This window comes from Terrapene carolina, unplaced genomic scaffold, assembly GCF_002925995.2.
Source record: "Terrapene carolina triunguis isolate 2854851 unplaced genomic scaffold, T_m_triunguis-2.0 Scaffold448, whole genome shotgun sequence".
NCBI classification, from domain to species: Eukaryota; Metazoa; Chordata; order Testudines; family Emydidae; genus Terrapene; species Terrapene triunguis.
In genome coordinates, this window is record NW_020664799.1 from 712636 (window position 1) to 724328 (window position 11693).

The 11693-nt window shown below is 44.8% G+C and overlaps 1 protein-coding gene across 1 annotated transcript; it reads right to left on the reverse strand.

The window, feature by feature from the left end:
- Positions 1 to 8521: 8521 nt before the first annotated feature.
- LOC112106965 (zinc finger protein 135-like) lies at positions 8522 to 10117 on the reverse strand. The gene is made up of 3 exons (XM_029913091.1): positions 9674 to 10117; positions 8905 to 9124; positions 8522 to 8820 (listed from the first exon to the last, which is right to left on the reverse strand). The coding sequence occupies exons 1-3, from the start codon at positions 10115 to 10117 to the stop codon at positions 8522 to 8524; spliced, it is 963 nt and encodes a 320-aa protein (XP_029768951.1).
- Between the last annotated feature and the right edge of the window lie 1576 nt (positions 10118 to 11693).

An 11693-nucleotide genomic window follows, 5' to 3' on the forward strand; every position in this document is an offset into this window, starting at 1 on the left:
AAAAAAAAAAAAAAAAAAAAAAAAAGTATTAAGCACAACTATAGTTAAAATGATTTTTACCTTGGCCTGGTGGTGAAATGCAGTTTAAAGTTACTGGTTCCATGCTAAACAGATCACACTGCAATAAACATAGGCACCATTATTTACTAAGACAGCATGGGCAAAGAGTGGCATTATATAATATATAGTTTCAGAGTCAAAGACAGCAAGTCTTACCTCTTTTTGCAGTCCAGCAGCTATCCAAGAAAGTTTTCTGTTGAAAAGGACAAGCTCCAGCATACCCGAGGTTTTTATACCATCTTAGCCCATTGTTTCAAACAGACTTCAACACAGTTGCTAACAGGTTAATTTAATCACCCCTCCCATAGCATTTCCTTTTGTGATCTGGGGTAGTGAAACAATTTTGTCTGCACAACAGGGCTTCCCCCCCCCCCTTTAAGTTAAAATACATTTGTGGCTTTCTTACAGTATTAAACAGTACCCATTTCCAAGTGGGGGCCCTTTGCACATATCAATGAATGTCTTGGGGCTTGGTTGTTTTTTAAAACATGTTTCTTTCATGCTTAAAGTTTGGGGGTGGGGTTGTTGCCTAGAAAGAATGACCCATAGCATTCAACCAACTCCTGGGCCATATTTAAACTGTCCAATAGCGTCCCACCAACTCCTGGGTCCTTTAAACTGTCCAATAGTGCTCTACCAACCCCAGGGTTATATTTAAACTGTCCAATAGCATCTGTGAATTCCTGAGGTTTAATTTCATTTCATATTAAGCAGAACTCACCATCCACACCCACCCACCCCTTACTATGGGTGCACACCCATCAAATGTAACCCTATAGCAACAAGGGTATGTAATTGCAGGCACCCTGGCTATTCAGTGAGGGGTGTGTGTGTGGTTAAACCCGTTCAGTTCAACAGACTAAGGATAGCTCAGTGGTTTAAGCATTGGCCTGCTAAGCCCAGGGTTGTGGGTTCGAGCCTTGAGCGGGCCACTTAGAGATCTGGGGCAAAACCAATACTTGGTCCTGCTAGTAAAGGCAGTTCTATGAGATAGGTATATCTCCATATTAACTCTATTGTCTGAACTAGCCTTGTTTGTTTTATTGTAAGCACATTTTTAGGATTTTTTTCCCCCTCCCACAACATACATTTCAGCTTTTTGCTATACACACACAAAAACACAAGAGCTAATTCTCACAAACAATTAATTTTTTTATTTTAAAAAACATACAGCTCCTTGAAAACAAACCAAACTGCTTCATTAAAACTTTTTAGCTCACTTAAGGGCCAAAGGCCTTCTAACAAAACACAGATAGTCACAAACCCCCCCTTTTTTTAAAAAATTTTTACAGCTACCAAGTTTTATATCTCATGTTTGTCCCCTCACCATTCTCTAACTTAATCCTTTTAGATTTCTTACAAATAGTCTTTTTCTTAAGCAGGGTTCTGTAACTCTTTGTGCGGACTAGACAGTCAATATAACGCTGTAAGCAGGCATTTTCCGGTTTGGTCATTTTCTTTAGAACATGGTCAGTGTCTGCACTGAATTGCACAACATTTATCAAGGTCACCCCTTGCGCTAAATGATCTTGGGTTAGGCACAGACATTGCATACCATAACCTATGGCAATAATAGTGTTTAATAAGCTTTCCAAACACAGCTCAGCACACAGGCCCCGGAGCTTGCAGTTTATATCCACTGAAGTCCAAGTCACACAGTCATGGTGCCTTTGGCCTGGTGCATCTATGACACAGTCCTCACAATCTTCAAAAAGCTTTTCCCTAAGGCAGTGTTTAAGGATAGCATAAACAGCAACACGTACAATAGTCCGCATGACTTTTTTATGCTCACGACATGGTACTGGCTCAGTTAGTTCTATCCCAAGCTGCCTCCTAAACTCCTCATAGCCATCATCCTCAGAGTCCTCTTCAACAACTTGTATCGGCGTTGAGCAAAAACATGGTGGACCCGGTTCATCTTCGCTGCTTGATGCAATGCTGTCCAGGGCCTCTGGGTCCTCTAGAAAGGCATTGTTGAGCTGTTGAGAAATTTTCAGAAAAGAAACCTTGTAAGCACCCCCATTGCTTGTTTTTTAATTTACACAGCCCCTGGTTCCTAACCCATTACCCACCCCTCCTTGACCGCCGCTTCTTAATCATTCATTTACCTGAGCGCCGTCTTTTCCATTCGCCTTGTCCACCGGTGACTCCCCCGAGCTGCGATCGCCTTCCACCTCTGAGGGGGTGGACAAAGAGAGACCGCCATGCTCATCGGGGTGTCTCACGAGGGTTTCGGGGTCGGGTTCCGGAGTATCCAGCAACGGCTGGGCCAAACGGCTCCCCTCGGTCGCTCCCTCCTCCTCGGAACTGTCACTGATGTAGCACTTTCTCCACGGATGGTCAAAGACCCTCGGGGCTAAAACAAAGTCCGAAGTTCTCACGGGGGTGGTGAAGGAGTTCATGTTTCCTCTCAGCAGCCTTTCCGCGATTTCGAAAACACGTGTCCTTGGTAAGAGATGGCCAACTCCTCTGTCTGGCGCTAGGACTTATGGGGTAATGGTGCTGCACTCTGATTGGCGGAGGGCCTTGGGAGGAGTTCTTAGTGGGGTCACACAACTCACTTCCGGAGGGGTCACCCCAACCCGGAAGTCACCCTGATTGGTCAAAATCTCCTCTCGGGGAGGTCCTATCGGGATGAAACCCCTCCTGATTGGTAGACGGTGGTGGGGGGAGTTCTTAGAGGGGTCACATGACCCACTTCCGGATGGGTCACCCCCGCCCTGGAAGTCACCCTGATTGGTCAAAATCTCCTCTCGGGGAGTTCCTGTCGGGACGAAACCCCTCCTGATTGGTAGAGGGTGGTGGGAGGAGTTCTTAGAGGGGTCACATGACACACCTTGCTTCCGGTCAGGTGGCACCTTGACCCCGGAAGTAATACCCCCATGGGGTGGGACTTCCGGTGACAGGTGGGATGGACCAAGGGGTCAAGGGACGGGGCTTAAGGGGGGTCAAGGGGCGGCGTTAGGGTTTGATTGACGGTAAGGCCCTTATACTACTGTTAATAGTCAATTTCACAACTGCAAGTTCAGAAATCAGTTTGATTAACCAAGATACTCAAATTAAATTTAATGAAGCAGGTTGAGGGAGTTTTCTTAGAAAGTTGATAGGAAGGCAGTGTACTGTTTGGAGATCTTGGTGTTTGAGTTAATTGGCAGAAGAAAGAGAGAGATTATTAAAAATAATTCCATACACCAATGGGTAAACAGTATAACATTCCACTATTGAAAGAAATAACACAAAGTACCCTGCTTTTGTATTTAAAATAAACAAAGGTAAAATAGTAAGTAGTGAAGTTCCTAAACAAAGACTGGAATGAGGCTAGTGTGGAGTGTAAGTCTTTAGCACATTAAATAACAATGTAGTTAAAAACTTTAAAATATTCTAAAATTTAGAACACACATAATAAAGACTAAAGTGAGATTTTGAAGTTAGACAATAGCTCTTCTCATTCACACACACACACACAGTGTAATGTTACAAGGGACAGAGATCTAAGAATGATCCTCTTGCTGGCAGATAATTCTCACTCACACATACAAAGACAGCAGAACTGCAGGAGATAAGTGTAAGGCTTTGTCTACATTGGCACTTTTGTCATTAAAAGTTTTGTTGCTCAGAGGTGTGAAAAAACACTCCCTTGAATGACAAAAGTCTTAACGATGAAAAGCACTGGTGTGGACAGTGCTTCGCTGGTTGGAGCCACGCTTATGGCGATGAACCTACCGCCCGTCGTTGGAGGTGATTACAATGGCGTGGCTGCAGCGGCACAGCAGCACCATTGTAAGGTGAGCAGTGTAGACACAGTCAAAGGTACAGGGCAGAACAGTAATTTAACAAAGTTGGTAGTTCTGAGTAGTACTTAACATGAGGAGTAGAGTTGAAGCAAGACAACAACAGAAAATTAACCATTAAACAATGAATTTCCACAAAGATATGATCATAGAATATTAGGGTTGGAAGAGACCTCAGGAGGTCATCTAGTCCAACCCCCTGCTCAAAGCAGGACCAATCCCCAACTAAATCATCCCAGCCAGGGCGTTGTCAAGCCTGACCTTAAAAACCTCTAAGGAAGGAGATTCCACCACCTCCCTAGATAAACCATTCCAGTGCTTCACCACCCTCCTAGTGAAAAAGCTTTCCTAGCAGCCAACCTAAACCTCCCCCACTGCAACTTGAGACCATTGCTCCTTGTTCTGTCATCTGGTACCACTGAGAACAGTCTAGATCCATCCTCTTTGGAGCCCCCTTTCAGGTAGTTGAAAGCAGCTATCAAATACCCCCTCATTCTTCTCTTCTACAGACTAAACAATTCCAGTTCCCTCAGCCTCTCCTCATAAGTCATGTGCTCCAGCCCCCTAATCATTTTTGTTGCCCTCCGCTGGACTTTTTCCAATTTTTCCACATCCTTCTTGTAGTGTGGGGCCCAAAACTGGACACAGTACTCCAGATGAGGCCTCACCAATGTCGAATAGAGGGGAACAATCATGTCCCTCGATCTGCTGGCAATGCCCCTATTTATACAGCCCAAAATGCCGTTAGCCTTCTTGGCAGCAAGGCCACACTGTTGACTCATATCCAGCTTCTCATTCACTGTAACCCCTAGGTCCTTTTCTGCAGAACTGCTGCCTAGTGATTTGGTCCCTTGTCTGTAGCAGTGCATGGGATTCTTCCGTCCTAAGTGCAGGACTCTGCACTTGTCCTTGTTGAACCTCATCAGATTTCTTTTGGCCCAATCCTCTAATTTGTCTAGGTCCCTCTGTATCCTATCCCTATCCTGCAGCGTATCTACCACTCCTCCCAGTTTAGTGTCATCTGCAAACTTTCTGAGGGTGCAGTCCACGCCATCCTCCAGATCATTAATAAAGATATTGAACAAAACTGGCCCCAGGACCAACCCTTGGGGCACTCCGCTTGATACCGGCTGCCAACTAGACATGGAGCCATTGATCACTACCTGTTGAGCCCGACGATCTAGCCAGTTTTCTATCCACCTTATAGTCCATGTAGACACGTTGTGGCAATTTGATTAGTAAACCAAGTCTGTATGGGCAACCTAGGTTTCATCAACAAGCATTCCAGCTGGTTTTGTCACCACACTGCTCTATGCCATACTAGTATCTTTCGCAGCTTTGAGTTTCACCAAATCTTTTACAATATTTAAATTGCTAATTATTTTTTTCACAGATAAAATCTTGAAAATATAATGTATTCAGTAGACATGAGCACATTTGAACTTTCTATCCTGGGGGGAAATTCCAACACTTCAACACTTGTTTTCATCATGAAAAGGGACAAACTGAAATTTTAATGGAACAGAAATTCTGAGTTTAGATTCAGAAATGTCAAGACGTTGTGGCACTGTTCCACTTTGTAGAAATAAATAAATATTCATAACCTGCTAATAACCTGCATGAAATTCACTTTTATATACATATTACTAGAAAAATTCCTGAGGAAGGACTAGATTTTGGCATTCAGCCATAGTCTTGAGTGGGAGGCACCATCCCTCTCTGAGCATTCTTCCCCCTTATGGCTGGACGCACTTGCCTTACAGGTCTCTAGAAAGGGGGCAATTACCCTTTCTGGGGTGATAGCTGCAGGAATAGTAGCTTGAAAGGAGTTTGCTGTTGAGGGAGAAAAGGGGATTGATAGGGAGAGTTCCATTCCGTTTTTTAAGACGCCAGTTCATCTTTTGGTCCTTGTATGTAATTCCCATCAATGTTAATGGCTTATCATCCAGGGGAGCATGAGTCCCTTGCAATGTTAACTAAAATGGAATGCAGGCCCATCTCCTAAGTAATGTCTGTTTGGTACCTGCTGCAACCCATGTTTGGAGGTGAGGAGGGCTACCATTCTAACCAGACTAGTCCTGAGGATCAATTTAGAGCAGCCTCAGGTCTTCTCTAAATTGTGTGAGCAGTGTTGTTCCTCAAGGGGCTATTCTGGTAGCCAGTGCTCACTGGAGCACAACAGTACTTTAGCCCTGCCTCCTCTTCCTTAGCCAGTCCCCCTAATCAATGTTGTCTAGAGCAGGTGGAGGAGAGCAGACAATGAGGGCTGTATGCCACCCAGAGATTCCTGTATGTTAGGAGGACTCCAAATTGACAGTTAAGATGGTGCTGAGGCTATTTTACACTCTGAGAATGGAGAGTGAATGAATGAAGAAGCCTTTACCAGATCCAGGATGTGGCACACAATTTTTAATATAAAACTCATAAAGATCAATCTTAGGTTTAAAGATTGTTCTAAATATAGCTATATTCACAGAGCATTAAATAGGTAAATTACAAAATTAAACTGTATGTGAGCAGTTAAATTAATTAGATTGTGAAATTCAATTGTTTTACAACATATCATTTAGTTTGGATGTTTTCATTCATACCATAAGTACAGTTGAGACTTAGTTATGTTCTCATCAAACCAGTAATGTGAAGCTAGGAAGCTCTTCTAAGCAATAAGCCAGGTAATTTAGTAAGCCACGTAAAGTGAGATCAGCACTACACATGCGCCATGTGAACAATAACTCTGGCAGTTACATGTGAAAGCATACAGTTTAAATCAGCACCAAAACAGTTTTGTTACAGTGGTGTTACATTCAAATCCTATAATCCATTCCAGTTTTGTTTTTAGAAGAATTTTCCCCAGTCTGAAGCAGTTTTAAGGCTGTACTACTTTTACTATTTCTAGCATAATTATTTTCTTTTGTAGCATTTGAAATTAGGATCTTTTTCATAGTTGGATGGAAGTTGTTGGTGTTATATGACCTGGGTACTTTTCAGTTAACACCACCTACCAGCCCCCAAGAGTCGGGTTTTAGGGAACAGAACTGAACTCCAATGGGTTAGTGTTCTAGGAAAGCAATAATTATGCTCGCCAAGACCAACTTCCATGAAGCTCAGAAATTCCCTATGGAATTTTAGCAATAACAATTGATTTCCTAAACTTTTGTGAACTTTTCAGTAGCTGGAATTTCTGTAATCTTCTTCATGGCAGGATTTAGGATTTTCTCTTGAGGGAAACTTAGAATCATTGGAGCAAGGGGTGGGTGGGTGCTCTAAGCACAGGACTATAGGGTCATTTTCACTCTCTGTCTGGCTTAATGACTCTTGGTATTTATACACAGTGGAACTACTTCACTAGGACCGATTGAGAAACCCACATCAGAACATCTAGGCTAGGATAGGGCACTCACCTGAGAGGTGGCAGATCCATGTTCTAAAACTTTGGCTTTATTATGTGGAGAGGGGACTTGACCTGGTCTCCCACATCCTTAGTGAATACCCTAACCACTGGCCAAAAGGTTCTGAGGGAGATTCGCCCACTGTGGAGTTAGGCGGCCTCTGAAAATGTCCACTGGACTGGGCCCTATTGTCAGAGGATCGCTTCCACGGCTCATGAATTGGAAGTAGAGATATGTACCTATTTCCATAAAAGGGGCGGGGCTTAGGACATACCACTCATCAGCATGCCACACTAGTTAGTTTACATGGTTCCCCACATAATCTGCGGGGATTTGGGGATCCCATTCTAAGGCAACCTTTTATAAGGGACTTGGTCACATAACTCAGACTTTGTGGATCGCACTGCTGTTTCTCTGATATTCTAGGTACACAAAAGTTAGAAATTTGCAACACTGAGTGTTACAATGCCTAAGTTCTTTGGTGGATTCCAGCCTAAAAACTCTATCAAGGATGAATGAGAAGTCACAGCAGACAAGAAAAAGATGGGTTTAGGTGTATAACATCAAACTTAAATGAAGTAGCTGAACATAAAACATTCAGATTTCCCAACAAGTCATAATCAAGTCCCATCATAATGTGGGAATCTTATCTCAGCCTCTTGCTCTGCATGGTTCTGTTCTAGGAAGGACATTTCATTCTCTGCTTTGATAATGTTGCATGTCCTCACTACAGTCATGCCAGATCCTCTGATATTTGTGGAAATAAACAAATACGTTATTCAATTGGCCCATCCCTAGCCAGCACCCTTTTACAATGTGTGTCCTGGGTGGATTCTCTTACATCTAACAAGAGATGAGTTGTGCTAGAAGGCTTTCCCACAGTCGGGGCACTCTTCCCTGTAGGTTCTCAGAGGTTTATTAAGGGCTGAGCTCTCACTGAATATTTCCCAAATTCAGGGCATTTAAAGAGTTCTTCCTGTGTGGATTCTCTGGTGGGCAACAAAGATTGACCTCCAACTGAGGCTTTTCCTGCACTTGGGAATTCATAGGGTCTCTCTCACCTTTGGGTTCTCTGATGTGATAGAACGTGTGATACCTGACAGAGCTTTTTTTTCTTGCACTGCGTCTGTAGGATTTCTCTCCTGTGTGGGTTCTCTGCTGTTCAGTAAGGCTTGAGCTCTGACTGAAGCTTTTCCCGCAGTTAGAGCAGTTATAGGGTTTCTGTGCTGCGTGAATTCTCTAAGGTGCAATAAGGTGTGGGCATTCACTGAAGCTTTTCTCTCAGTCAGAGCAGTTGAAAGGTTTCTCCCCTGTGTGGATTGTACAATGCCTGTTAAGATTTGAGCGCCGACTGAAGCTTTTCCCACAGTCACGGCAGTTAAAGGGCTTCTCTCCTGTGTGAGTTCTCTGATGTTCAATGAGGCTTGAGCTCCGACTGAACCTTTTCCCACAGCCATGGCAGTCATAGGGGTTCTCTCCTGTGTGGATTCTCTGGTTTTCAATTAGGTTTGAGTTCTGATGGAAGCTTTTCCCACAATCAGAGCAGTTGAAGGGTTTCTCTCCTGTGAGGATTCTCCTATGTCTCACAAGGTCTGAGCTCTGACTGAAGCTTTTCCTGCAGTCAGGGCTGTTATAGAGTGTCTTTCTTGTATGTAATCTCTGATGTTTAATAAGATATGAGTTCCGATTGAAGCTTTTCCCGCAGTCAGAGCAGTTATAAGGTTTCTGTCCTGTGTGAATACTCTGATGTGCAATAAGGTATGAGCGTTCCCTGAAGCTTTTCCTGCAGTCAGAGCAGTTAAAGAGTTTCTCTCCTGTGTGGATTGTATGATGCCTGTCAAGATTTGAGCGCTGACTGAAGCTTTTCCCACAGTCAAGACAGTTCATAGAATCATAGAATCATAGAATATCAGGGTTGGAAGGGACCTCAAGAGGTCATCTAGTCCAACCCCCTGCTCAAAGCAGGACCAATTCCCAACTAAATCATCCCAGCCAGGGCTTTGTCAAGCCGGGCCTTAAAAACCTCCAAGGAAGGAGACTCCACCACCTCCCTAGGTAACGCATTCCAGTGCTTCACCACCCTCCTAGTGAAATAGTGTTTCCTAATATCCAACCTGGACCTCCCCCACTGCAACTTGAGACCATTGCTTCTTGTTCTGTCATCTGCCACCACTGAGAACAGCCGAGCTCCATCCTCTTTGGAACCCCCCTTCAGGTAGTTGAAGGCTGCTATCAAATCCCCCCTCATTCTTCTCTTCTGCAGACTAAACAATCCCAGTTCCCTCAGCCTCTCCTCATAAGTCATGTGCTCCAGACCCCTAATCATTTTTGTTGCCCTCCGCTGGACTCTTTCCAATTTTTCCACATCCTTCTTGTAGTGTGGGGCCCAAAACTGGAGACAGTATTCCAGATGAGGCCTCACCAATGTCGAATAAAGGGCTTCTCTCCTGTGTGGGTTCTCTGATGTTCAATCAGATTTGAGCTCCGACTGAACTTTTTCCCACAGTCAGAGCAGTTGAAGCGTTTCTGTCCTGTGTGAATTCTCTGATGTTCAGTAAGACTTGCACTCCGACTGAAGCTTTTCCCGCAGTCAGAGCAGTTAAAGGGCTTTTCGCCTGTGTGAGTTCTTCTATGCCTAACAAGGTCTGAGCTCTGACTGAAGCTTTTCCCACAGTCAGGGCAGTTATAGGGTGTCTCTCTTGTGTGTAGTATCTGATGTTTAATAAGGTAGGAGTACCGACTGAAGCTTTTCCTGCAGTAAGAGCAGTTGAAGGGCTTCTCTCCTGTGTGGGTTCTCTGATGTTCAATAAGACTTGAGCGCCAACGAAAGATTTTCCCGCAGTCAGAGCAATTGAAGGGTTTCTCACCTGTGTGCATTCTCTGGTGTAAAATAAGGACCTGTCTCCACTGGAAGCTTTTCCCACAGTCACTGCAAGTGTAGAGTCCCTCTTGATGGGGGATTTTCTGTTGATCGGTTTCTTTGTTTCTTTTCACCCTTCTGCTCCTGTGAGTAGATTTACCACAGCTCTCACCTGGATGGTTTCCCTGCTGCCTTTCTGGCCTGCACTGACTCTCACAGGTTTCTCCCTGCTCAGGACTCTGGGAAACATGCCCTTCAGATCTTCCCAATAACATCCCACATGGTGCCACTTGCTCAGGACCTTCCTGCTGAAGACTCTCCTCATTGTTCTCACTCACTGTCCTCTCCCCTGTGAGACAGAGATATAATCCAGACAGGAGTCATTCTCTGTGCTGAGCTGAAAGGAAAACTCTGAAAGGGGAACAGGATAAGGGGGGCAAGACACCCAAATAACTGCTGGGGAGGTTGAAATAACATGAGCTGAATTCATCCTTCCTCAAAACCCTTCCCCAGAGGAAAGAAACCGCCCTCTTTCCACATCCTCTGACTGGAGCTGAAGACAGGCTGAAGGGTCAGATAGACTTGATGAAAATGCACAAGTGACATCTGCTATGAGGATACAGTAATTGGTTTCTGAGTCAGTTTAACTGATTCCTCACCTGTGTGGGTGTCGCTGATGATCTCCCTTTCCTCAGAATCCTGGAGATCTGGGATCCGCAGCTACTCCTCTCGCTCCACCCAGAAGTTCACATTAGGTTTGGAAATTGGAAATCCTGCTTGGGAAACAATTTATCAAGTGTTGATCTTATTCATTAAAGTCAGTGCTCTTACTACTTCCAGACTCAGGGTCTCAGTCACCCACCCAGAGAGGCTCCTTCTCCATCTTACAGAGACTGGACTATAGATCGTACAAGATCCCATGACACACTCATCTGAAGTAAAGGTGCATCACCTCTGCCTCGGGAATAGCCTAGCTTATTCTCCATCATGGCCCGTTACATTTCCCCATCCCAGGCCACAACAGAAACACATTACTTAAAATATGAGCTCTTGTGAGGGCTTGTAGGTCTGAAACCGAGGCCCACAGGCAGTACTGAGACTGCACCTGCCCCATGGCAGATCACTTAGGGCTTGAAGGGAAAGGACTTAGCAGAGCGCTAGCTCCCCAACGGCTCTGTCCAAAAGGCTCCTGACTGGGGGGCATGGCTAGCCCAAATCTTTGGCTCGGATGCACTACGTAAATCAGAAGGAGGCAGAGGAAGTTGTCTGAGCAACTAGGTGAATCCTTGGTTGGCTGCTTCAGACCCTGCCTACGTTCCTGACCGTGACCCCTTACTGCCTGTGCCTGGGTGGGCTTTCCAGCTGCCCACAATAGCTGCTGCTCCTGCGGCTGGCGATGGTGGCATTTGGGTCTGCTGCTCCTCTGAGAGTGTGTGGCTGTGACTGCAGCTGAGCTCCCTCTCTGCTGCCTTGGTTCTATTCTGACAGTAGCAGAAGCCTCTTTATGCTGTTTCCCAAACTTTCTCTTGTGGTGAGTCCTGCCTTCCACTTTGCTGCTCCTTTCCCTTGTTTGCTTTGTTTGATGTTTGTCCC

What these genes read in the sequence shown, in the direction of transcription:
- LOC112106965 (XM_029913091.1), bottom strand. Translation starts at nt 10,117, where the DNA reads ATGCACACAGGTGAGAAACCCTTCAATTGCTCTGACTGCGGGAAAATC. An exon ending in ACACAGGAGAGAAGCCCTTT is followed by an intron (nt 9,125 to 9,673) that starts ATTCGACATTGG and finishes TATGATTCTATG; the next exon opens with AACTGTCTTGACTGTGGGAA. An exon ending in GAACTCATATCTTATTAAAC is followed by an intron (nt 8,821 to 8,904) that starts ATCAGAGATTAC and finishes ACCTTGTGAGAC; the next exon opens with ATAGGAGAATCCTCACAGGA.